Source organism: Panulirus ornatus, chromosome 16 (genome assembly GCF_036320965.1).
Source record: "Panulirus ornatus isolate Po-2019 chromosome 16, ASM3632096v1, whole genome shotgun sequence".
Classification (NCBI taxonomy): domain Eukaryota; kingdom Metazoa; phylum Arthropoda; class Malacostraca; order Decapoda; family Palinuridae; genus Panulirus; species Panulirus ornatus.
The window spans coordinates 21,305,815-21,329,963 of NC_092239.1; the positions used below are offsets into that span (position 1 = coordinate 21,305,815).

Genomic DNA, 24,149 nt, shown 5'->3' on the forward strand with positions numbered 1-24,149 from the left:
AACATAAAATTTATTCCACTCGAGAACAACCAACTCATCTTGGACAACACCCTCGGCAATTGTGGTCATTTGACATTGTCCTAACAGGTTTTGTGGAGGCAAAATCCAGTTTTAAATTGTTTAGGATGTTAAAACAGTATAAATGATAAAGAAGAACTTAAATAGAAGGAGACATAAAAAACTTAATTTCTCTCCACAAGAGGAGTTCTTTTTTTGTTGCATCACTTCTTGTGTACCATCAGTTTCAGGAGCGAGATTCCATGTCGGTGCTGCGCGTTCCACCGTTCTGGTGAGGAGGAATCAGCAGGCCGCTGACTCACCACCGTCTGGAGCTACGCCGGCATCAGTAACGGCGAAATGTTTCTATCTTTGCACGCGCCCTCAACTCACCTTCCGCGAACTTCTGCCAATAACGGGATCGAGGTGAGTCACTGATATAATTGGGCCAAGTTTGGTCGTTAACCGCTGCCTGGGTTGAGCAGTCACTGTGCCGCCACCTACTTAACCTCGAGAAATTTGGCCAAAGTTGATGGACAATTACATCACTGAAGATTGATGTTCACTTGTTATTGTTCGTCCTCCACAGTCATGAGGTTCGTAAAGTGAATATCACTTGTATCACCTGGTATTCTACTTCGATGGCGAGAACTTTCGAGCGCATGACATGACGAGGGCTATGAGTACATCTTTCTGTCTCCAGCATAGAAAAGCCGGGCCTGTCGCCCCGCTGGCAGAGACCTCTACACCCGCTGACCGGCCGGTGGTGGGCGGCCGTCCTCAACCCTCCTACTCTGTGTAACCGCAGTCCTCATTATGGTAGGGTACATCTGCTAACTTCTCTGGTTGTGAGGCGCTAAATTTTTTTGTAACTGTAGATATGAAATAAGGAACATATCACCAGTGGGTTTCACTGGACTCTCGAATGTACAAATGACACTTGAAAGAAAAAACAGCTATCTCAAAAGTAGATGTCTTTTGAAGCTTTTGCTTGTGATAAGTTAGGCCAACATATGCAACCCGTAGTACAGATTCATCATAATCTTTAAGCTTTCCACCAAACAAATATAATGTTTCTAAACCTTATATATCTCCAAAGCCTTTAAACTCTCTTTAAAAACTCATTCTCTAAAACATTCAGAATCTTAATGTCCGTCTTCTAGCAGCATTGATTTTCGCAGGACAATTCTACGTGGTGATTACTCTTATGTGACACTTCTATTCTCATAAAGTATGAAGTTCTTCTAATCCAGCCCCACTGCCCTTCGTGTTGGTTAGCGACTTACTACTCGTTATCCTACAACAGTGGGTCTCTCAGGGTTGCAGACCCGTTCTGTCCCTTCTTTTCGTAATGATAAGGTCTTAACTGACAGTCACTCCATCGCGGATATGCCATCTACACAGTTTAACTTGCTACTGATTTTCCCTCGGCATCGTGCACTGGTACTGAACATATCACATCCTCCTCTATTCGACCAGAAAAAAAATCTAGAATTGCAAAGCAATAACTACGTTGCATTCATGCTTCTAATACTCAATTTCCACCTATATATATTTTATAATATATTTATATAATAATATATATATTTATATTAATATATATATATATAGATATAATATATAATATATAGATAATATATTAAAATATAAATAGAATATATCATAAATATATACATATATATATATATTTTTTTTTGTTTTTTTTTTGGCTTGTGTCGCGTCTCCCCACGTTTATATATATATATTTGAACATATACATATATATATATATATATATTATATATATAACTATCAATATATATATATATATATAGTATAATGGTAATTTTTTTTTTTTTTTTTGCATTGGTCGCGGTCTCCCGCTTTTTGCGAGTAGCGCAAGGGAAACATACGAAAGAATTGGCCTCAACCCACCCCATACACAGGTATAGACATACGACCACACACGCAAAATATACAACGACACAATCGTTCCATGTTACCCCTACGCTTTCACATGCCTTGATTCAATCCACTGACAGCACGCATCCCCCGTATAACCCATCACAGTTCCAATTCACTCTATTCTTGCCCTCCGTTCCCCCTCCTGCATGCTCAGCCCCCGAGCACACAAAATTTTTTTTCGCTCCATCTTTCCCCCCTCCAATTTGGGGGTCCCTCTTCCCCCTCGTTCCCTCCACCATCCGACACATTATCTCTGGTCAATCTTACCTCACATCATTCTCTCCATGTGCCCGAACATTTGAAAACACCCTCTTCTTCTCTCTCAAACCACCTCTTTTTATTCCACATTCTCTCTTACCCGTACTTTACTTACCGATCAACCACCTCACACCAATATTGCCCCTCAAACATCTCATATTCCCACATCCATCCTCGCTGCGCACATCTCTATCCATAGCCCACGCTTCGCAACCATACAAGACAACATTGTTGAACCACTAGCCTTCAAACAGACTCATTTGTTTGCTTTCCGAATAAGTTCTCGACTTCCAACACATTCATCAAGCGCTCCGAGAAGTTTCGCCCGCCTCCCCCACCCTATGATCCACTTCCGTTTCCCCATGGTTCCATCCGCTCGCAGATCCACTCCCAGATTATCTAAAAACACTTCACGTCCTCCAGTTTTTCTCCGTCAAACTCACCTCCAATTGACTTGACCCTCAACCCTACTGGACCTAATGAACCTGCTCTTAATTCACATTTACTCTTAACTTTCTTCTTTCATCACACAATTTACCAAACTCAGTCACCAGCTTCTGCAGTTTCTCCACAAGAATCAGGCCACCAAGCGCTGTAATCATCAGCGTACAACAACTGACTCACTTCCCAAGCTCTCTCATTCCCCAACAGACCTTCATACTTGCCCCTCTTTCCAAAACTCTTGCATTGACTCCCTAACAACCCCATCCATAAACAAATAAAACAAAAACCCATTGGGAGACATCACACACCCCTGCCGCAAACCGACATTCGCACTGATAACCAATCACTTCCTTCTCTTCCTACACGTACAACAAACATGCCTTACATCCTCGATAAAAACTTTTCACTGCTTCTAACAACTTGCTCCCACACCATTATATCTTATACCTTCCACAGAGCATCTCTATCAACTCTATCATAATGCCTTCCCAGATCCCATAATGCACAACAAATCCATTGGCTTTTCAAAAGTATTTCCTCACATACAAACCTCTCAATCTAACACCTATCCACACATCCTCTACCACTTCTGAAACCACAACGCTCTTTCCCAATCTGATGCGCTGTACATGCCTGCACCCTCTCAATCAATACCTCCCATATAATTTACCAGGATACTCACAAACTTATACCTTATTTATATATTTAGATATATAATATATAATATATATATTATATATATATATTTATATATATATATATAATATATATAATATATATAATTATATGTATATATATAAAATAAATATATATATATATATATAATAACTATATATATATATTTTTAATATATATATAATATATTTTTTATATATCTATAAATAATACAGATAATATATAATAATAGATATATATATATAGAATATATATATATATATATATATATATATAAATATAAGATATAATATATATATATAGTACAAGATATATATATATATATATATATATATATTATATATATATATATTTATATATATAATATATATAGATATATATATATAATATTTATATATTAATAATATATATATATAAAAATATAGTATAAATATCTATATTTAATATATATAGATATATATATGAACATAACATATAATATATATAATATAGATATAAAAATATATTATATATAGATATTATATTATATATATTTATAATTTTTTTGTTTTTTTTTTTTGCTTTGTCGCTGTCTCACCGCGTTGGCGAGGTAGCGCAAGGAAACAGACAAAGAAATGGCCCAACCCACCCCTACACATGTATATACATACGTCCACACACTCAAATATACATAACCTACACAGCTTTCCATGTTACCTCCAGACGCTTCATCACATCCTTGATTCAATCCACTACAGCACGTCAACCCCCGGGATACCACATCACTCCACTCCACTCACTACCAATCACTACGCCACTACACTAAAGCAAAAACTACTTAGCCCTTAGTTACTCACCATTAAATATAACATAACTATTATCACTATTTTGACACACACTAGCACATTCATTATTACCACGCGATTACAACTAAAACCTCCTAATTCAACAAATATAAAGATACTAAAAAACACATTTATGACAATAAACCACAATATAATAGCTCCCATCTCACTGTAAACACACATCTACACTTAACAACACTTACCTCAGTTCTTGATATAAAATACACATAACACTCACTATCACTCAAAACACTTTTAAATTGACACGTCTTCACTTCCCTAAAACATTATCATCACTAAATTCACAATAATCCACTATCTCTCACCGCAACTTACTTCAATTAAATCACGTCGTATCCACATTAACAACTTCACTCAAATCCTTACCACAAAACTCATATTACTAAACTCTACACAATTCACAATTCACATAAACTGCACCTATCACTACTAGCCTGCAACTCCTCACATACCACTAAACATCACTGACACTTTACACTAACTGACACATTAATCTCACATACTTAATAAACTTATTCACATATAACAACTATCTCAAAAATAAACACTTTCACGAATGCACTAATACACCATGCACTATCACTAACACAAAGATATTCACCTACTACTATCACTTTTATCAACTCACACTAAACACTCCTAACATATAACTTAGACAACAATCCACAAAATAACCTATCACTCCCAATAACACCTATTACTTTGCCCTCCTTTCACACCATCCTGCAGTGCTCAGGCCCCGATCACACAAAATTTTTTTCGCTCCATCTTTCCCACCCTCCAGTTGTTCCCTCTTCTCCCCCGTTCCCTCCAACCTCCGACACATATATTTCTCTTGGTCAATCTTTTTCCCCACTCATGCTCTCCATGGCCCGAACCATTTGAAAATACCCTCTTCCTGCTCTCTCAACCACGCTCTTTTTATTTCCACACATCTCTCTCTCCCTTACGTTACTTACTCGATCAAACCACCTCACACCACACATTGTCCTCAAACATCTCATTTCCAGCACATCCATCCTCCTGCGCACAACTCTATCCATAGCCCACGCCTCGCAACCATACAACATTGTTGGAACCACTATTCCTTCAAACATACCCATTTTTGCTTTCCGAGATAATGTTCTCGACTTCTACACATTCTTCAAGGCTCCCAGAAATTTCGCCCCCTCCCCCACCCTATGATCCACTTCCGCTTCCATGGTTCCATCCGCTGCCAGATCCACTCCCAGATATCTAAAACACTTTACTTCCTCCAGTTTTTCTCCATTCAAACTTACCTCCCAATTGACTTGACCCTCAACCCTACTGTACCTAATAACCTTGCTCTTATTTACATTTACTCTTAACTTTCTTCTTTCACACACTTTACCAAACTCAGTCACCAACTTCTGCACTTTCTCACATGAATCAGCCACCAGCGCTGTATCATCAGCGAACGACAACTGACTCACTTCCCAAGCTCTCTCATCCCCAACAGACTTCATGCTTGCCCCTCTTTCCAAAACTCTTGCATTCACCTCCCTAACAACCCCATCCATAAACAAATTAAACAACCATGGAGACATCACACACCCCTGCCGCAAACCTACATTCACTGAGAACCAATACATATATATATATATATATATATATATATATATATATATATATATATATATATATGTATATATATATATATATATATATATATATATATATATATATATATATATATATATATATATATATGAGTTGATAGAGTTGCTTTGTGGAAGTTATTACGAGTATATAGTGTAGGAAGCAAGTAGCTAGAAAAAATCACAAGTTTTCATCAAGGATGTAAGGCATGTGGACGAGTAGGAAGGAAGGAAAGTGATTGGTTCCTAGTGTATGTCTTTTTGCAGCAGGGGTGCGTGATGTCACCATGGCTGTTTAGTTTGTTTATTGTTGGGTTGTTAGGGAGGTGCATGCAAGAGTTTTGGAGAGAGGGGCAAGTATGCAGTCTGTTATGGATGACAGGGTTTAGGAAGTGAGTCAGTTATTGTTCGCTGATGATACAGCGCTGATGGCTGATTCGGGTGAGAAACTGCAGAGGTTGGTGATTAAGTTTGGTAGTGTGTGAAAGAAGAAAGTTGAAAGTAAATATGAATAACAGCAAGGTTATCAGGTTCAGTAGGGTTGAGGGACAAGTTAATTGGGAGGTAAGTTTGAATGGAGAAAAACTGGAGCGTTGAAGAACGTGTGGAAGGCGAAAACGTTATCTCGGAGAGCAAATATGGGTATGTTTAAAGGAATACTGGTTCCAACAATGTTATATGGCTGCAAAGCGTGGGCTATAGATAGGGTTGTGAAGAGGAGGGTGGATATGTTGGAAATTAAATGTTTGAGGATAATGTGCGGTGTGAGGTGGTTTGATCGAGGAAGTAATGAAAGGGTAAGAGAGGTGTGTGGTAATAAAAAGGGTGTGGTTGAGAGAGCAGAAGGAAGTGTATTGAAATGGTTTGGTCAAATGGAGAGAATGAGTGAGGATAGATTGACAAAGAGGATATATGTGTCAGAGGTGAAGGGAACGAGGAGAAGCGGGACACCAAATTGGTAGTGGAAGGATGGAGTGAAAAAGATTTTGAGTGATCGGGGCCTGAACATAGGAGGGTGAAAGGCGTGCAAGGAATAGAGTAAACTGAAACGATGTGGTATACCGGGGTCGACGTGCTGTCAATGGATTGAACCAGGGCATGTGAAGCGTCTGAGGTAAACCATAGAAAGTTTTGTGGGGCCTGGATGTGGAAAGGAGCTGTGGTTTCGGTGCATTATTACATGACAGCTAGAGACAGTGTGAATGATGTTGGCCTTTGTTGTCTTCCTAGTTCTAACTCACGTGCGCGCGGGGGGAGGTGGGTGCCATTAAATGTGTAGCGGGGTGGCGACGTGAATGAATAAATGCAGCAAGTATGAATTATGTACATGTGTATATATGTATATGTCTTTGTATGTATATGTATGTATACGTTGAAATGTATATGTATGTATATGTGCGTGTGTTGGCGTTTATGCATATACATATGTATGTGGTTGGGTTGTGCCATTCTTTCGTCTGTTTCATGGCGCTACCTCGCTAACGCGGGAGACAGTGACTAAGTATAACTATAAGTGAATGTGTATATTACTTACTCGATCAATCCACCTCACACCACATATTGTCATTAAACATATGATTTCCAACACATCCACCCTTCTCCGCACAGTCCTATCTATAGCCCATGCCTCACAACCACATAACATTATTGGTACCACTATTCCTTCAAACATACCCATTTTTGCTCTCCGAGATAACGTTTTCGCTTTCCACAAATTCTTCAACGTTCCCAGAACCTTCGCTCCCTCCCCCACCCTGTGACTCACTTCCGCTTCCATGGTTCCATCCGCTGCTAAATCCACTCCCAGATATCTAAAACACTTCACTTCCTCCAGGTTTTCTCCATTCAAACTTACTCCCAATTAACTTGTCCCTCAACCCTACTGAACCTAATTACCTTGCTCTTATTCACATTTACTCTCATCTTTCTTCTTTCACACACTTTACCAAACTTAGTCACCAGCTTCTGCAGTTTCTCAAACGAATCAGCCACCAGTGCTGCATCATCAGCGAACATTAACTGACTCACTTCCCAAGCCCTCTCATCCACAGCAGACTGCATACTTGCCCCTCTCTCCAAAACTCTTACATTTACCCCCTAACAACCCCATCCATAAACAAATTAACAACCATGGAGACATCACACACCCCTGCCACAAACCAACATTCAATGGGAACCAATCACTTTCCTGTCTTCCTACACGTACACATGCCTTATATCTTTGATAAAAACTTTTCACTGCTTCTAGAAGCTTACCTACCACACAATATACTCTTGATAACTTCCACAAAGCTTTTCTATCAACTCTATCATATGTTTACTCCAGATCCATAAATGCTACATACAAATCCATTTGCTTTTCTAAGTATTTCTCACATACATTCTTGAAAGGAAACACCTATCCATACATCCTCTACCACTTCTGAAACCATACAGCTCTTCTCCAGTCTGATGCTCTGTACTCTTCACCCTCTCAATCAATACCCTCCCATATAATTTCCCAGGAATACTCAACCAACTTATACCTCTGTAATTTGAACACTCACTCTTATCCCCTTTACCTTTGTACAATGGCACTATGCATGCATTCCGCCAATCCTCAGGCACCTCACCATGAACCATACATACATTGAATATCCTTACCGACCAATCAGCAACACAGTCACCCTCTTTTTCAAATAAATTCCACTGCAGTACCACCCAAACCCGCCGCCTTGCCGGCTTTCATCTTCCGCAAAGCTTTCACTACCTCTTCTCTGTTTGCCAAACCATTTTCCCTGACCCTCTCACTTCGCACACCACCTCGACCAAAACACCCTATACCTGCCACTCCGTCATCAAACACATTCAACAAAACTTCAGAATACTCACTCCATCTCCTTCTCACTTCACCACCACTTGTTATTACCTCCACATTAGCCCCCTTCACCGATGCTCCCGTTTGTTTTCTTGTCTTACGCACTTTATTTACCTCCTTTCAAAACATCTTTTTATCCTCCCTAAAATTTAATGATCATTTCTCACCCCAACTTTCATTCGCCCTCCTTTTGACCTCTTGCACCTTTCTCTTGACCTCCTGCCTCTTTCTTTCATACATCTCCAAAACATTCACACTACTTCCCTGCAAAATTCGTCCAAACGCCTCTCTCTTCTCTTTCACAAACAATCTTACTTCTTCATTCCACCACTCACTACCCTTTCTAATCTGCCCAGCTCCCCCCTTTCTCATGCCACAAGCATCTTTTGCGCAAGCCATCACTGCTTCCCTAAATACATCCCATTCCTCCCTCAACTCCCCTCACGTCATTTGTTCTCATCTGTTTCCTTTCTGCACTCAATCTCTCCTGGTACTTCCTCACACAAGTCTCCTTTCCAAATTCATTATCACCACTCTGTTCACCCCAACATTCTCTCTATTCTTCTGAAAACCTTTAGAAAATCTTTACCTTCATATGAAATATACACATGAGACATTCCAAACGATTTGCAGTGTGCCCTGTAACTAGAACTACAAACCTTTTCTTTTATCTGTTTTTCTGAGTGTACTTCTCATTCTTCATATGAAAAAATATGTCAGAAAGGGAAACTATTGATTTCATGAACTGAGTTTATCATTCATTCATATTAGAACAGTGGATCTACTTTTTCTAGATGAATTCAGGGACTGCTTGATTCAAATCTATTTTTCGATATATGACTCATTACCACATATGTAAGGCTATCCAAATGCATCAGGTTTTCATTAATTTTTAGCACTTATAGTTTCAGGACCAGTCATCTGATGGACCTAAATCCTTTGGGTCAGCATCAGTTTTGGACACTACAAAATGATACATTTGCAGATGTCACAAGATAGATCATAAAGTTTGGATTTGTTACTTTACCATCTACAACTAAAGAAAAAGACAGAATAACTAGAAATTGTCAACGACTGCAGAGAAACATAGTTTATCTCCCTCTAAAATCCCATCTTTACTTCACTCTTGAAAAACATATCTTCATTTCAACCTCGATAAACATAAATTTATTCCACTCTAGACAAACACATCTTGACAACACCCTCGGCAATTGTGGTCTTTGACATTGTCCTAACAGGTTTTGTAGGAGGCAAAATCCAGGTTTTAAATTGTTTTAGATGTTAAACAGTATAAATGATAAGAGAAGAACTTAACAGAAGGAGACATAAAAAACTTAATTTCTCTCACAAGAGGATGTGCTTTTTGTTGCATCACATTCTTGTGTATCATCAGTTTCCAGGGAGCGACGATTCCAGTGTCGGTGCTGCCGTTCCCACCGTTCTGGGTGGAGGAGGATCAGCAGGCCGCTGACGGCACCACCGTCAGGAGCTACTCCGGCACAGACGGCGAAATGTTTCTATCTTTGGCACGCGCCCTCAACTTCACCTTCCGCGTTCTTCCTGCCAATAACTGGATCGAGGTGAGTCACTGATAATGATTGGGCCAAGTTTGGTCTTTACCGCTGCCTGGGTTGAGGCGAGTCACTGCCGCCACCTACTTACCTCGAGAAATTTGGCCAAGTTGATGTACATTACATCACTGACGGTTGATGTTCACTGTTATTGTTCTTCCTCCACAGGTCATGAGGTTCGTAGAAGTGAGAATATCACTTGTATCACCTGTATTCTACTTCGTGATGGCGGAGAACTTCGAGCGACATGACATGACGTGGGCTTATGAGTACATCTTTCCTGTCTTCAGCATGAGAAAGCCTAGCCTGTCGCCCCGCTGGCAGAGCCTCTACTACCCGCTGACCGGCCTGGTGTGGGCGGCCGTCCTCACCCTCCTACTCTGTGTACCCGCAGTCCTCATTATGGTAGTGTACATCTGCTAACTTCTCTGGTTGTGAGGCTCTTACATTTTTGTAACTGTATATATAAATACGGGAACAATATCACCAGTGGGTTTCACTGGACTCTCGAATGTACAAATGACACTTGGAAAGAAATACAGCTAGTCTCAGAATGTAGATGTCTTTTGAGCTTTTGCTGTGATAAGTTTAGGCCTACATATGAACCCGTAGTACGAGATTTCATCATAATCTTTAAGCTTTCACCAAAACATAATGATAATGTTCTACCTTATGATATCTCCAAAGCCTTAAAAGCTCTCTTTAAATCTCATTCTCTAAAACATTCAGAATCCTATTTCCTTCTTTCTGATCACCATTGATTTTCTCGGTACAATGTCTACTTGTGATACCTCTTATGTGACACTTCTATTCTCTAAAGCATGAAGTTCTTCTATCCAGTCCACTGCCTTCGTGATTGGTGCAGCGACTTACTACTCTTATCCTATCAACATTGGTGTCTCTCAGGGTTCTGCATTACCGCTTACTGTCTTCTTTTCGTAGATGATAATGTCTTAACTACAGTCACTCCAGCGCGGATATTCCATTCTACACAGTTTAACTTGCTAACTTATTTTCCCTCGGCATCGTGCACTGGTACTGAACATATCACATCTCTCTATTCGGACCAGAAAAACATCTAGGAATTGCAAAGCAATAACTTCGTTGCATTTCATGCTTCATATACTCAATTTCCACATATATATATATATATATATATATATATATATATATATATATATATATATATATATATATATATATATATATATATATATATTTTTTTTTTTTTTTCTTTTGCTTTGTCGCTGTCTCCCGCGTTTGCGAGGTAGCGTAAGGAAACAGACGAAAGAAATGGCCCAACCCACCCCCATACACATGTATATACATACGTCCACACACGCAAATATACATACCTACACAGCTTTCCATGGTTTACCGCAGTAGCTTCACATGCCTTGATTCAATCCACTGACAGCACGTCAACCCCGGTATACCACATCGCTCCAATTCACTCTATTCCTTGCCCTCCTTTCACCCTCCTGCATGTTCAGGCCCCGATCACACAAAATCTTTTTCACTCCATCTTTCCACCTTCAATTTGGTCTCCCTCTTCTCCTCGTTCCCTCCACCTCCGACACATATATTCTCTTGGTCAATCTTTCCTCACTCATTCTCTCCATGTGCCCGAACCATTTCAAAACACCCTCTTCTGCTCTCTCAACCACGCTCTTTTTATTTCCACACATCTCTCTTACCCTTACGTTACTTACTCGATCAAACCACCTCACACCACATATTGTCCTCAAACATCTCATTTCCAGCATATCAATCCTCCTGCGCACAACTCTATCCATAGCCCACGTCTCGCAACCATACAACATTGTTGGAACCACTATTCCTTCAAACATACCCATTTTAGCTTTCCGAGATAATGTTCTCGACTTCCACACATTCTTCAAGGCTCCCAGAATTTTCGCCCCCTCCCCCACCCTATGATCCACTTCCGCTTCCATGGTTCCATCCGCTGCCAGATCCACTCCCAGATATCTAAAACACTTCACTTCCTCCAGCCTCTCACCATTCAAACTCACCTCCCAATTGACTTGACCCTCAACCCTACTGTACCTAATAACCTTGCTCTTATTCACATTTACTCTTAACTTTCTTCTTTCACACACTTTACCAAACTCAGTCACCAGCTTCTGCAGTTTCTCACAAGAATCAGTCACCAGCGCTGTATCATCAGCGAACAACAACTGACTCACTTCCCAAGCTCTCTCATCCCCAACAGACTTCATACTTGCCCCTCTTTCCAAAACTCTTGCATTCACCTCCCTAACAACCCCATCCATAAACAAATTAAACAACCATGGAGACATCACACACCCCTGCCGCAAACCTACATTCACTGAGAACCAATCACTTTCCTCTCTTCCTACACGTACACATGCCTTACATCCTCGATAAAAACTTTTCACTGCTTCTAACAACTTGCCTCCTACACCATATATTCTTAATACCTTCCACAGAGCATCTCTATCAACTCTATCATATGCCTTCTCCAGATCCATAAATGCTACATACAAATCCATTTGCTTTTCTAAGTATTTCTCACATACATTCTTCAAAGCAAACACCTGATCCACACATCCTCTACCACTTCTGAAACCACACTGCTCTTCCCCAATCTGATGCTCTGTACATGCCTTCACCCTCTCAATCAATATCCTCCCATATAATTTACCAGGAATACTCAACAAACTTATACCTTATATATATATATATATATATATATATATATATATATATATATATATATATATATATATATATATATATATATATATATATATATATATATATATATATATATATATATATATATATATATATATATATATATATATATCTATCTATATATATATATATATATATATATATATATATATATATATATATATATATATATATATATATATATAATATATATATATTAAGAATATATGGTGTGGGAGGCAAGTTGTTAGAAGCAGTGAAAAGTTTTTATCGAGGATGTAAGGCATGTGTACGTGTAGGAAGAGAGGAAAGTGATTGGTTCTCAGTGAATGTAGGTTTGCGGCAGGGGTGTGTGATGTCTCCATGGTTGTTTAATTTGTTTATGGATGGGGTTGTAAGGGAGGTAAATGCAAGAGTCCTGGAAAGAGGGGCAAGTATGAAGTCTGTTGGGGATGAGAGAGCTTGGGAAGTGAGTCAATTGTTGTTCGCTGATGATACAGCGCTGGTGGCTGATTCATGTGAGAAACTGCAGAAGCTGGTGACTGAGTTTGGTAAAGTGTGTGGAAGAAGAAAGTTGAGAGTAAATGTGAATAAGAGCAAGGTTATTAGGTACAGTAGGGGTGAGGGTCAAGTCAATTGGGAGGTGAGTTTGAATGGAGAAAAACTGGAGGAAGTGAAGTGTTTTAGATATCTGGGAGTGGATCTGTCAGCGGATGGAACCATGGAAGCGGAAGTGGATCATAGGGTGGGGGAGGGGGCGAAAATTTTGGGAGCCTTGAAAAATGTGTGGAAGTCGAGAACATTATCTCGGAAAGCAAAAATGGGTATGTTTGAGGGAATAGTGGTTCCAACAATGCTGTATGGTTGCGAGGCGTGGGCTATGGATAGAGATGTGCGCAGGAGGATGGATGTGCTGGAAATGAGATGTTTGAGGACAATGTGTGGTGTGAGGTGGTTTGATCGAGTAAGTAACGTAAGGGTAAGAGAGATGTGTGGAAATAAAAAGAGCGTGGTTGAGAGAGCAGAAGAGGGTGTTTTGAAATGGTTTGGGCACATGGAGAGAATGAGTGAGGAGAGATTGACCAAGAGGATATATGTGTCGGAGGTGGAGGGAACGAGGAGAAGAGGGAGACCAAATTGGAGGTGGAAAGATGGAGTGAAAAAGATTTTGTGTGATCGGGGCCTGAACATGCAGGAGGGTGAAAGGAGGGCAAGAAATAGAGTGAATTGGAGTCATGTGGTATACAGGGGTTGACGTGCTGTCAGTGGATTGAAGCAAGGCATGTGAAGCGTCTGGGGTAAACCATGGAAAGCTGTGTAGGTATGTATATTTGCGTGTGTGGACGTGTGTATGTACATGTGTATGGGGGGGGGGGGGGTTGGGCCATTTCTTTCGTCTGTTTCCTTGCGCTACCTCGCAAACGCGGGAGACAGCGACAAAGTATAAAAAAAAAAAAAAAAAAAATATATATATATATATATATCTATATATATATATAAATATATATATATATATATATATATATATATATATATATATATATATTATATATATATATATATATATATATATATATATATATATATATATATATATATATATATATATATATATATATTATATATATATATATATATGTATATATATATATATATATGTATATATATATATATATTTATATATATATATTATATATATATATTTCTTTCGTCTGTTTCCTTGCGCTACCTCGCAAACGCGGGAGACAGCGACAAAGCAAAAAAAGAAAAAATATATATATATATATATATATATATTCTTTTTTTTTTTGCTTTGTCGCTGTCTCCCGCGTTTGCGAGGTAGCGCAAGGAAACAGACGAAAGAAATGGCCCAACCCACCCCCATACACATGTATATACATACGTCCACACACGCAAATATACATACCTACACAGCTTTCCATGGTTTACCCCAGACGCTTCACATGCCTTGATTCAATCCACTGACAGCACGTCAACCCCGGTATACCACATCACTCCAATTCACTCTATTCCTTGCCCTCCTTTCACCCTCCTGCATGCTCAGGCCCCGATCACACAAAATCTTTTTCACTCCATCTTTCCACCTCCAATTTGGTCTCCCTCTTCTCCTCGTTCCCTCCACCTCCGACACATATATTCTCTTGGTCAATCTTTCCTCACTCATTCTCTCCATGTGCCCGAACCATTTCAAAACACCCTCTTCTGCTCTCTCAACCACGCTCTTTTTATTTCCACACATCTCTCTTACCCTTACGTTACTTACTCGATCAAACCACCTCACACCACATATTGTCCTCAAACATCTCATTTCCAGCACATCCATCCTCCTGCGCACAACTCTATCCATAGCCCACGCTTCGCAACCATACAACATTGTTGGAACCACTATTCCTTCAAACATACCCACTTTTGCTTTCCGAGATAATGTTCTCGACTTCCACACATTCTTCAAGGCTCCCAGAATTTTCGCCCCCTTCCCCACCCTATGATCCACTTCCGCTTCCATGGTTCCATCCGCTGCCAGATCCACTCCCAGATATCTAAAACACTTCACTTCCTCCAGTTTTTCTCCATTCAAACTCACCTCCCAATTGACTTGACCCTCAACCCTACTGTACCTAATAACCTTGCTCTTATTCACATTTACTCTTAACTTTCTTCTTTCACACACTTTACCAAACTCAGTCACCAGCTTCTGCAGTTTCTCACATGAATCAGCCACCAGCGCTGTATCATCAGCGAACAACAACTGACTCACTTCCCAAGCTCTCTCATCCCCAACAGACTTCATACTTGCCTCTCTTTCCAAAACTCTTGCATTCACCTCCCTAACAACCCCATCCATAAACAAATTAAACAACCATGGAGACATCACACACCCCTGCCGCAAACCTACATTCACTGAAAACCAATCACTTTCCTCTCTTCCGACACGTACACATACCTTACATCCTCGATAAAAACTTTTCACTGCTTCTAACAACTTTCCTCCCACACCATATATTCTTAATACCTTCCACAGAGCATCTCTATCAACTCTATCATTTGCCTTCTCCAGATCCATAAATGCTACATACAAATCCATTTGCTTTTCTAAGTATTTCTCATATACATTCTTCAAAGCAAACACCTGATCCACACATCCTCTACCACTTCTGAAACCACACTGCTCTTCCCCAATATGATGCTCTGTACATGCCTTCACCCTCTCAATCAATATCCTCCCATATAATTTACCATATATATATATATATATATATATATATATATATATATATATATATATATATATATATATATATATATATATATATATATATATATATATATGGTATTGCAGTGGAATTTATTAATAAAGGGGGTGACTGTATTATTGACTGGTTGGTAAGGTTATTTAATGTATGTATGACTCATGGTGAGGTGCCTGACGATTGGCGGAATGCGTGCATAGTGCCATTGTACAAAGGCAAAGGGGATAGGAGTGAGTGCTCAAATTACAGAGGTATAAGTTTGTTGAGTATTCCTGGGAAATTGTATGGGAGGGTATTGATTGAGAGGGTGAAGGCATGCACAGAGCATCAGATTGGGGAAGAGCAGTGTGGTTTCAGAAGTGGTAGAGGATGTGTGGATCAGGTGTTTGCTTTGAAGAATGTATATGAAAAATACTTAGAAAAGCAAATGGATTTGTATGTAGCATTTATGGATCTGGAGAAGGCATATGATAGAATTGATAGAGATGCTCTGTGGAAGGTATTAAGAATATATGGTGTGGGAGGCAAGTTGTTTGAAGCAGTGAAAAGTTTTTATCGAGGATGTAAGGCATGTGTAAGTGTAGGAAGAGAGGAAAGTGATTGGTTCTCAGTGAATGTAGGTTTGCGGCAGGGGTGTGTGATGTCTCCATGGTTGTTTAATTTGTTTATGGATGGGGTTGTTTGGGAGGTGAATGCAAGAGTTTTGAAAGAGGGGCAAGTATGAAGTCTGTTGGGGATGAGAGAGCTTGGGAAGTGAGTCAGTTGTTGTTCGCTGATGATACAGCGCCGGTGACTGATTCATGTGAGAAACTGCAGAAACTGGTGACTGAGTTTGGTAAAGTGTGTGAAAGAAGAAAGTTAAGAGTAAATGTGAATAAGAGCAAGGTTATTAGGTACAGTAGGGTTGAGGGTCAAGTCAATTGGGAGGTAAGTTTGAATGGAGAAAAACTGGAGGAAGTAAAGTGTTTTAGATATTTGGGAGTGGATCTGGCAGCGGATGGAACCATGGAAGCGGAAGTGGATCATAGGGTGGGGGAGGGGGCGAAAATCCTGGGAGCCTTGAAGAATGTGTGGAAGTCGAGAACATTATCTCGGAAAGCAAAAATGGGTATGTTTGAAGGAATAGTGGTTCCAACAATGTTGTATGGTTGCGAGGCGTGGGCTATGGATAGAGTTGTGCGCAGGAGGATGGATGTGCTGGAAATGAGATGTTTGAGGACAATGTGTGGTGTGGGGTGATTTGATCGAGTAAGTAACGTAAGGGTAAGAGAGATGTGTGGAAATAAAAAGAGCGTGGTTGAGAGAGCAGAAGAGGGTGTTTTGAATTGGTTTGGACACATGGAGAGAATGAGTGAGGAAAGATTGACCAAGAGGATATATGTGTCGGAGGTGGAGGGAACGAGGAGAAGTGGGAGACCAAATTGGAGGTGGAAAGATGTAGTGAAAAAGATTTTGTGTGATCGGGGCCTGAAAATGCAGGAGGGTGAAAGGAGGGCAAGGAATAGAGTGAATTGGATCGATGTGGTATACCGGGGTTGACGTGCTGTCAGTGGATTGAATCAGGGCATGTGAAGCGTCTGTGGTAATCCATGGAAATCTTGTTATACCGTAACGTTTTACTTTGCATATGAAAAAGACTAAAGGTATGTCCCAAAAATAGCTTAGAAATAAGAAATGATATTGGAGAAAACTGGTGAAATTCTATGGTCACTTTCCTCAAACCCGCACAACTGCTTGTGAATATTTCAGGTCATAAGTGTAGGGCAGAAGAGAGACCGAGGCAGCAGGCTAGGGGCGGGGTCGGTGGTGCAGGACATGGCAGGGATGCTGCTGGGGCAGAACCTGCCACGACGGCTGCCCACCACCAGTTCCAGCCGCCTGCTGGTGGCGGCCTGGCTGGTGTTCGCCTTCATCATCGGGACGGTCTACCGCGGCAACCTCACCGCCCACCTCACGCTGCCCAAGTACCCTCCTCGACCAGAGACCGTAGAGGAGTTGATTGAAACAGTTGACAAGTAAGACACATCACTCCAGAAGAAACGGGGCCGAATCTTGCAATGGGACACACTCTTTGATGTCTGTTTCTTTTCCTATTGAATGTATAAATAAAGATTTGAATAATGCCACTCTGGCAACCTGAGGTTTGTCATTGAAGGGTATCTAAAATGGCCGCTAGAGCCATCCGCCGCGGTCATGAGTTTTACATTACTGGAATGTGTCTGACTGCTATTATTTCATATACAAGCAAAACGTTGTCTTACCCAAGACAGATATTTACTGAGGATGAATAATCTCTTTTCTTAACCAAGTAACCATAAGTATTTGTAGTAGTCTAAGGAATTAGTATAGTGTAACAGAGGTTTCATCATCAGAATCATCGTCACTGTTACTTTCACACTGAGCGTCAGCTGCCTCCTCTAATCCTTCATCAAGCTTTGTGTCATGTTCAGTGCAGCAGATTTCATCTGCTCGAGACTTGCGGAATGAGGTTCATGATCTATTAACTTTTATTGCGGCTACGTTGGTTTTTACTACACTGTGTACTGGTGCAACATCCACAGGCTGTGAACCTCTATCAGTTCATATGGGAGCTGCTAGTTTGTTTATTGTTATATGATGCGGTATCCCATCTGTGCTGCTGGAACCATATTCCTCATCATCAATATGAAGTCGTTCCTCATCTGTAGCCTTCCATAGCATGGCTTGCAAATGGGCTCGGTTCATGCGGAAGTAAAGAACCTCATCTGTTGATGGGAGGAGCCTTAGATGTGTGCGTTTTTACGTCTTTGTGATGAAAAAACGTGAGCCATAGATCATTCACGGTAACAATCGACATTAGGCGGTTGGTTTTCTGAGGTGATTGGCTGCCAGATGGAAAATGAAGTTTAATGCAGACAAGTGTAAAGTTATGCACTTTGGAGACAAGAATATACGTTACGACTACAAACTATTCGGAAACTCTCTAACTAAAGTCAATGAAGATAAGGACCTTGGAGTTGTCATTAGGAACAATCTGAAGTACACTAAACAGTGTCAATAAGCAAGTAAAAACAGGCAACCAAATGTTAGGTTTCATAACCAAGAACATAGATCTCAAGACACCAGAAACAATTCTCACACTTTATAATCCTCTAGTGAGACCACACCTTGAATACTCAAACCAGTTTTGGTCCCTAAACTATAAAAAAGACGAGGAAAAATTAGAGAAAATACAAAGACGCACGACAAAATTGGTCTCATCCCTTAAAAATCTGGCATACAAAAAGAGGCTAAAACGATTGGATCTCTTCTCCCTTAAAAATCGTAGACTTCGAGGCGACTTAATCCAAGTGTTCAAAATTCTGATCAAATTCGATATCGTGAATCAAGAACATCTTTTTGAAATACAAGATAATACAGTTACCAGGACAAATGGAATAAAACTCAAAGCTAAAAGATTTAGTACGGACATGGAAAAAATTTCCCTCCTTATAGGTGTGTTGAGCACTGGAATAAGTTACCGTCAGACGTAGTGAATGTTAAGACTATGAATACCTCCAAAGGTCGTTTAAAAAAAATTTCTTCCAAGTTCAGATATACTCTGAGAAAAACGCCATCAATAAACTGTATAAACAAAAGTGGTCACGGGGACAGTAGAGGGCTAGTGTGGAGCAGCGGGAAGTCGGTGATGGCTTAAAAGACTGCCCAGCGGAATTTCATTTTCCTGTCAAGTTAACTATTCTTTGCCAGACAACCCAATCGTGGGCCAATCAGGCCTCGTGTTGTTCTTTATTTCAGGTAAAAAAAAAAGAAAAAGAAATTTCATGTATAATTTTCTCCTTGCCGCAGGGATAGGCAACAGTGTCATACCTGTGGTCACACGAATGGCAGATGCTGTAAGCATTGCTACCCAGGGGAACAAACTGTCATGTTAATGTTAGTGATATTTCCATGAAATCTCTTTACAGTGAGCTTCTCATCAAGTTTGTTTCTGGCTAAGGAGGACAGGCAGAGAACATACAGTTGCATCACTTGAATGTGTTGTTTTTGGGTCCTGGTCAGCAAGAGGGTGTAGCTACCTAGATCAACATCTTCATGATCACATTAGTCGTCCTCATAATTAATCATCCTCAGTAAGTCGTCATGCTCGGAGTAGCACATGAGACTGTTAAACTGTTTCTCGTTATTGATGTTTTGCGTTAAGACACTTCTAGTTGGCATTGGTCTTGTCTTCGTCATTTTGATCTCCTGATGCATTGTTCCAGCTGCTCCTCTTTCACTCTCATGAGTCTTGTCAAACATCATATACACATCACCAGAACGTGGCAACTTGAAACATAGTTGATGGTTGAGCCCACTGCGTATAGTACAGAGTTAAATTCCATCGATTAAATCAACATTTCGCAAATTTTTTTTGGATAATGAATGCGGGAGAGACTCGTAATCTATTCATCATTGCCAACTTATTGAGTTTACATAACTTTCCATACCCGTTGAACAGAATGAAAGGAAGTGGTGCAAATTTGTAACCTGGCTTTCCATAGAGATGTAAACTAGTTTCACGGTGTCGTAGCTGTTTTGTTTCCAACTCTCATGCTTATCTTTACTGATTCTAGTTTGATTACTTCCATTCTCATACGTTCATAGAACCCACCAGGTTGGTCACCTTTGAAATGAGCAGCCATAGATTCACCAATTACAATGATGGGTATACATGGAGCGAGAAGCTCCTTCAATAGATTCTGATTCTTTACCACCAAATGACGATAAGTACAACTTAACTGCTTTCAGAATATATAGGATGATCCTTTAATGCCTTTATTGGACTCAACGAATATATCAAAGATACAATGATTTACCTCACAACTTTTATGTTGTTCAAAAGAGTGACGCGCCCACCTTATGGAGCTCTGTACAAAGAGTTCTTGCTGAAGTCTGACAACAAGATGTTCCGCAAGCTGGGTCAGCTGATTCTCATCGGGCCAAGTATCATGGAAGGTCTTCAGCAAGCCTTGGAGCATAAGTGAGTTGCAAGTGTCAAGTATTTGCATACACGATACAGAGTAGACCGATGCCTTGTTAATGAAACATTCCACACAATTATCAATTCAACAACATATAACGATATCAGTTAGAATAGCTTTTGGTTGTTTCAAACTCCTCGTTAAACTTGTGATCAAAAATTTGCTTTAAAGAAAAAACATTTCTAGCATCTAGATCTTCTTGCCAGTCTAGAACACCTCATGAGAGCCAACTGGGAAGAAACTTTAGTGATGGATGGAATCAAAGTTTACTCTCAAAGTATGTGTGAAGCGACTTTGTTGAGGAGGAATCCATTAATGTGAATGACAACAACGTTCTGCTGACATACTACACCAAAGAATGAACTCACATACCCCGACGCAGCAGGAGGGGGATATACTCAAAGTAAGCTGCGTCAGGGTATGTGAGATGGTGTTCTGATGTGGTGTATTAATAATTTGGTGAAGCTCGTGAGAGGGATACGTTGTTGTCTTTAGCACTGGACTCCTCCTCAACCATGGAGATGCAAGTATTGCTCTCGGTATTCCTCGTCCAGGATTACGTTTTAACGACAAAAATAAGTGTTAAAGAGAACGATGAGGTTGTTCGTCTATTTCACTTATTTACCCTTGTAAGGTTTTGATGTATTCATTATTATCCAGTAGTTAATGATACATATGCTTGGTACCTAGTGTAAATAAAATCACAGATGTTAGAACCAAAGAAAAACTTAGTGACTGAAATAAGATTTGTATAATATAAAAACAGTATTGAGCCACTGTCTATATTCACAGACATACATAGATAAACCATGATACAATACGGGCTCCCAAAGTAGCACAGGTACCGACATAGACGTATCAAGTTCGTAGACAAAGCAAACTGGCATTGGTTGAGTTAAACATGCAATTCACTGAGGACATTTGTGGTGACGTAAAGTCATATTTTCTGAGTACTTTATATCATCCATGTTATGTACCAAAAATCATGATTATAGGATTAGATAAACATACTACTGAAAATGCGTATAGTCTTTATACGTCCTTTGTTGCAGACTAGGAAAAACATTCTACAGAAGCCACATTACTGGATGTTAGAGAGTTAACGTTCAAGGTCTGAGCATCAGTAAGTGATGAATGGAGGTGCCTCACGTGGGTCAAAGTCATAGTCGTAAGCAGTCAACAATTGTATGTCTAATTGACAAAATCTTTTGCTTTAAGTTGAGTTGGTAGTAACTTCAGTTCCCTGGTGGACCGCCCAAACATTCTTTACTTGTCTATGCCAGCCAGGCGGTGATCGACAGTCGCCGGTACCTGGAACACCTCATCGCCGAGAACTTCACCAGGCAAGATGGCAGTACAGACTTGTACATAGGCCAGGAGCACGTCATGCCCGTCTCAGCAGCCTGGCTCATCCCCCACGACGCTCCTTACCAAACAAACTTCGACCGCTGCATGATGGCCGTCATAGAGGTATTTTGGTGAGAGTGCTGGATCATCGGTATCATCAGTGAACAACAACTTACTCATTTCTCAGGCCCTCTCACTCCCAACAGACTGCATACTCGCCCTCTTTCCAAAACTCTTTCATTTGCCTCCCTAACCACCACATCAATAAACAGATTAAACAACCATGGGGACATTACACTCCCTTGCCGCAGACCGAAATCAACTGGAAACCAATCACTCTCCTCTCTTCCTACTCGTACACATGCCTTAAATCCTTCAAAAAACTTTTCACTGCTTCTGACAACTTATCTCCTACACCATATACTCTTCAGACCTTCCATAAAAATTCTCTATCAAACGTATCGTATGCCATCTCCGGATCCATAAATGCTACATACAAATCTATTTGTTCTGTTAAGCATTTCTTACACACATTCTTCAAAGCAAACACCTGACCGCACATCCTGTACCACTTCTGAAATCACACTTCTCCTTCCCAATCTGATGCTCTGTACATGCCTTCACCCTCTCAATCAATACCCTCCCATACAATTTTCAAGTAATACTCAACAAACTTTTGCCGCTGTAGTTTGAACACTCACCTTTACATACATTGAATATCCTTACCAACTAATCATCGACAGAGTCAACCCCATTCTTGATGAATTCAACTGCAATACCATCCAAACCCGCCACCTTGCCGGATTTCATTTTCCGCAAGGCTTTCAACCATTCTCCCAAATCCTCGCAGTTTGTACATAACCCTACATCTGCCAGTCTATCATCAAACACATTCAAAAAACCTTCAATAAACTCACTCCATCTCCCTCTCACTTCATCACTACCTGTTATCACCCCACTCCCCCTTCTCCCCCAACCAGCCCACCCCCCACCCCCACCACCCACCCCAACCCGCCCCCTTCGCCGATATTCCCATTGGTTCTCTTGTCTTATAAACATTATTTAGCTCCTACCAAAACACCTCTTTATTCTCCCGAAAGTTCAATGACACCCTCTCACCCCAACACTCATTTGCACTCTTTTTCAACTCCTGTACTTTCCATTTGACCTCCTGCAGCTTTCTTTTATACAGCTCACAGTCATTTGCACTCCTTCCTTGTAGGTATCGTTCAAACGCCTCTGTCTTCTCTTTCACTAACAACTTTACTTCTTCATCCCGCCAGTCGCTACCCTTTCAATCTGTCCACCTCCCACCTTTCTCATACAACATGCATCTTTTGCATATGCCATCACTACTTCCCTAAATACACCCCATTCATCATCCCCTCCCCTAACGTCATTTGCTCTCACCTTTTGCCATTCTACACTCAATTTCTCACGGTACTTCCTCACACAAGTGTCCTTTCTAAGCTCATTTCCTCTCACCACTCTCTTCTTCCCAACATTCTCTCACCTTTTTCAAAACCTCTATAAATCTTCACCTCCAACTCCAAAAGATAGTGATCAGCCATCCCTCCAGCTACCACTTTCAGCACATTA

At 40.3% G+C, this 24,149-nt stretch overlaps 3 protein-coding genes across 3 annotated transcripts in view; all 3 read left to right on the forward strand.

Moving 5' to 3' along the window:
* Nucleotides 1-10,231, forward strand: part of LOC139754288 (uncharacterized) — a 48,534-nt gene extending 38,303 nt beyond the window's left edge. Inside the window, exon 5 of the mRNA XM_071671670.1 lies at nt 10,040-10,231. Within this exon, the coding sequence (XP_071527771.1) occupies nt 10,040-10,231 (192 nt within the window). The remainder of the gene's footprint in view (nt 1-10,039) is intronic.
* The window catches only part of LOC139754190 (ionotropic receptor 93a-like), a 298,583-nt gene that overhangs the window by 63,774 nt on the left and 210,660 nt on the right, over nt 1-24,149 (forward strand). The gene's annotated exons all lie outside the window — the stretch shown is intronic.
* LOC139754289 (ionotropic receptor 21a-like) lies at nt 10,387-22,685 on the forward strand. The gene is made up of 4 exons (XM_071671671.1): nt 10,387-10,615; nt 17,950-18,215; nt 21,065-21,202; nt 22,487-22,685. Exons 1-4 carry the CDS (start codon nt 10,436-10,438, stop codon nt 22,683-22,685), a joined length of 783 nt encoding a protein of 260 aa, XP_071527772.1. The 5' UTR covers nt 10,387-10,435.

What these genes read in the sequence shown, in the direction of transcription:
- LOC139754289 (XM_071671671.1), top strand. Translation starts at nt 10,436, where the DNA reads ATGGCGGAGAACTTCGAGCGACATGACATGACGTGGGCTTATGAGTAC. An exon ending in TACCCGCAGTCCTCATTATG is followed by an intron (nt 10,616 to 17,949) that starts GTAGTGTACATC and finishes TGAATATTTCAG; the next exon opens with GTCATAAGTGTAGGGCAGAA. An exon ending in CAGCAAGCCTTGGAGCATAA is followed by an intron (nt 21,203 to 22,486) that starts GTGAGTTGCAAG and finishes TGTCTATGCCAG; the next exon opens with CCAGGCGGTGATCGACAGTC.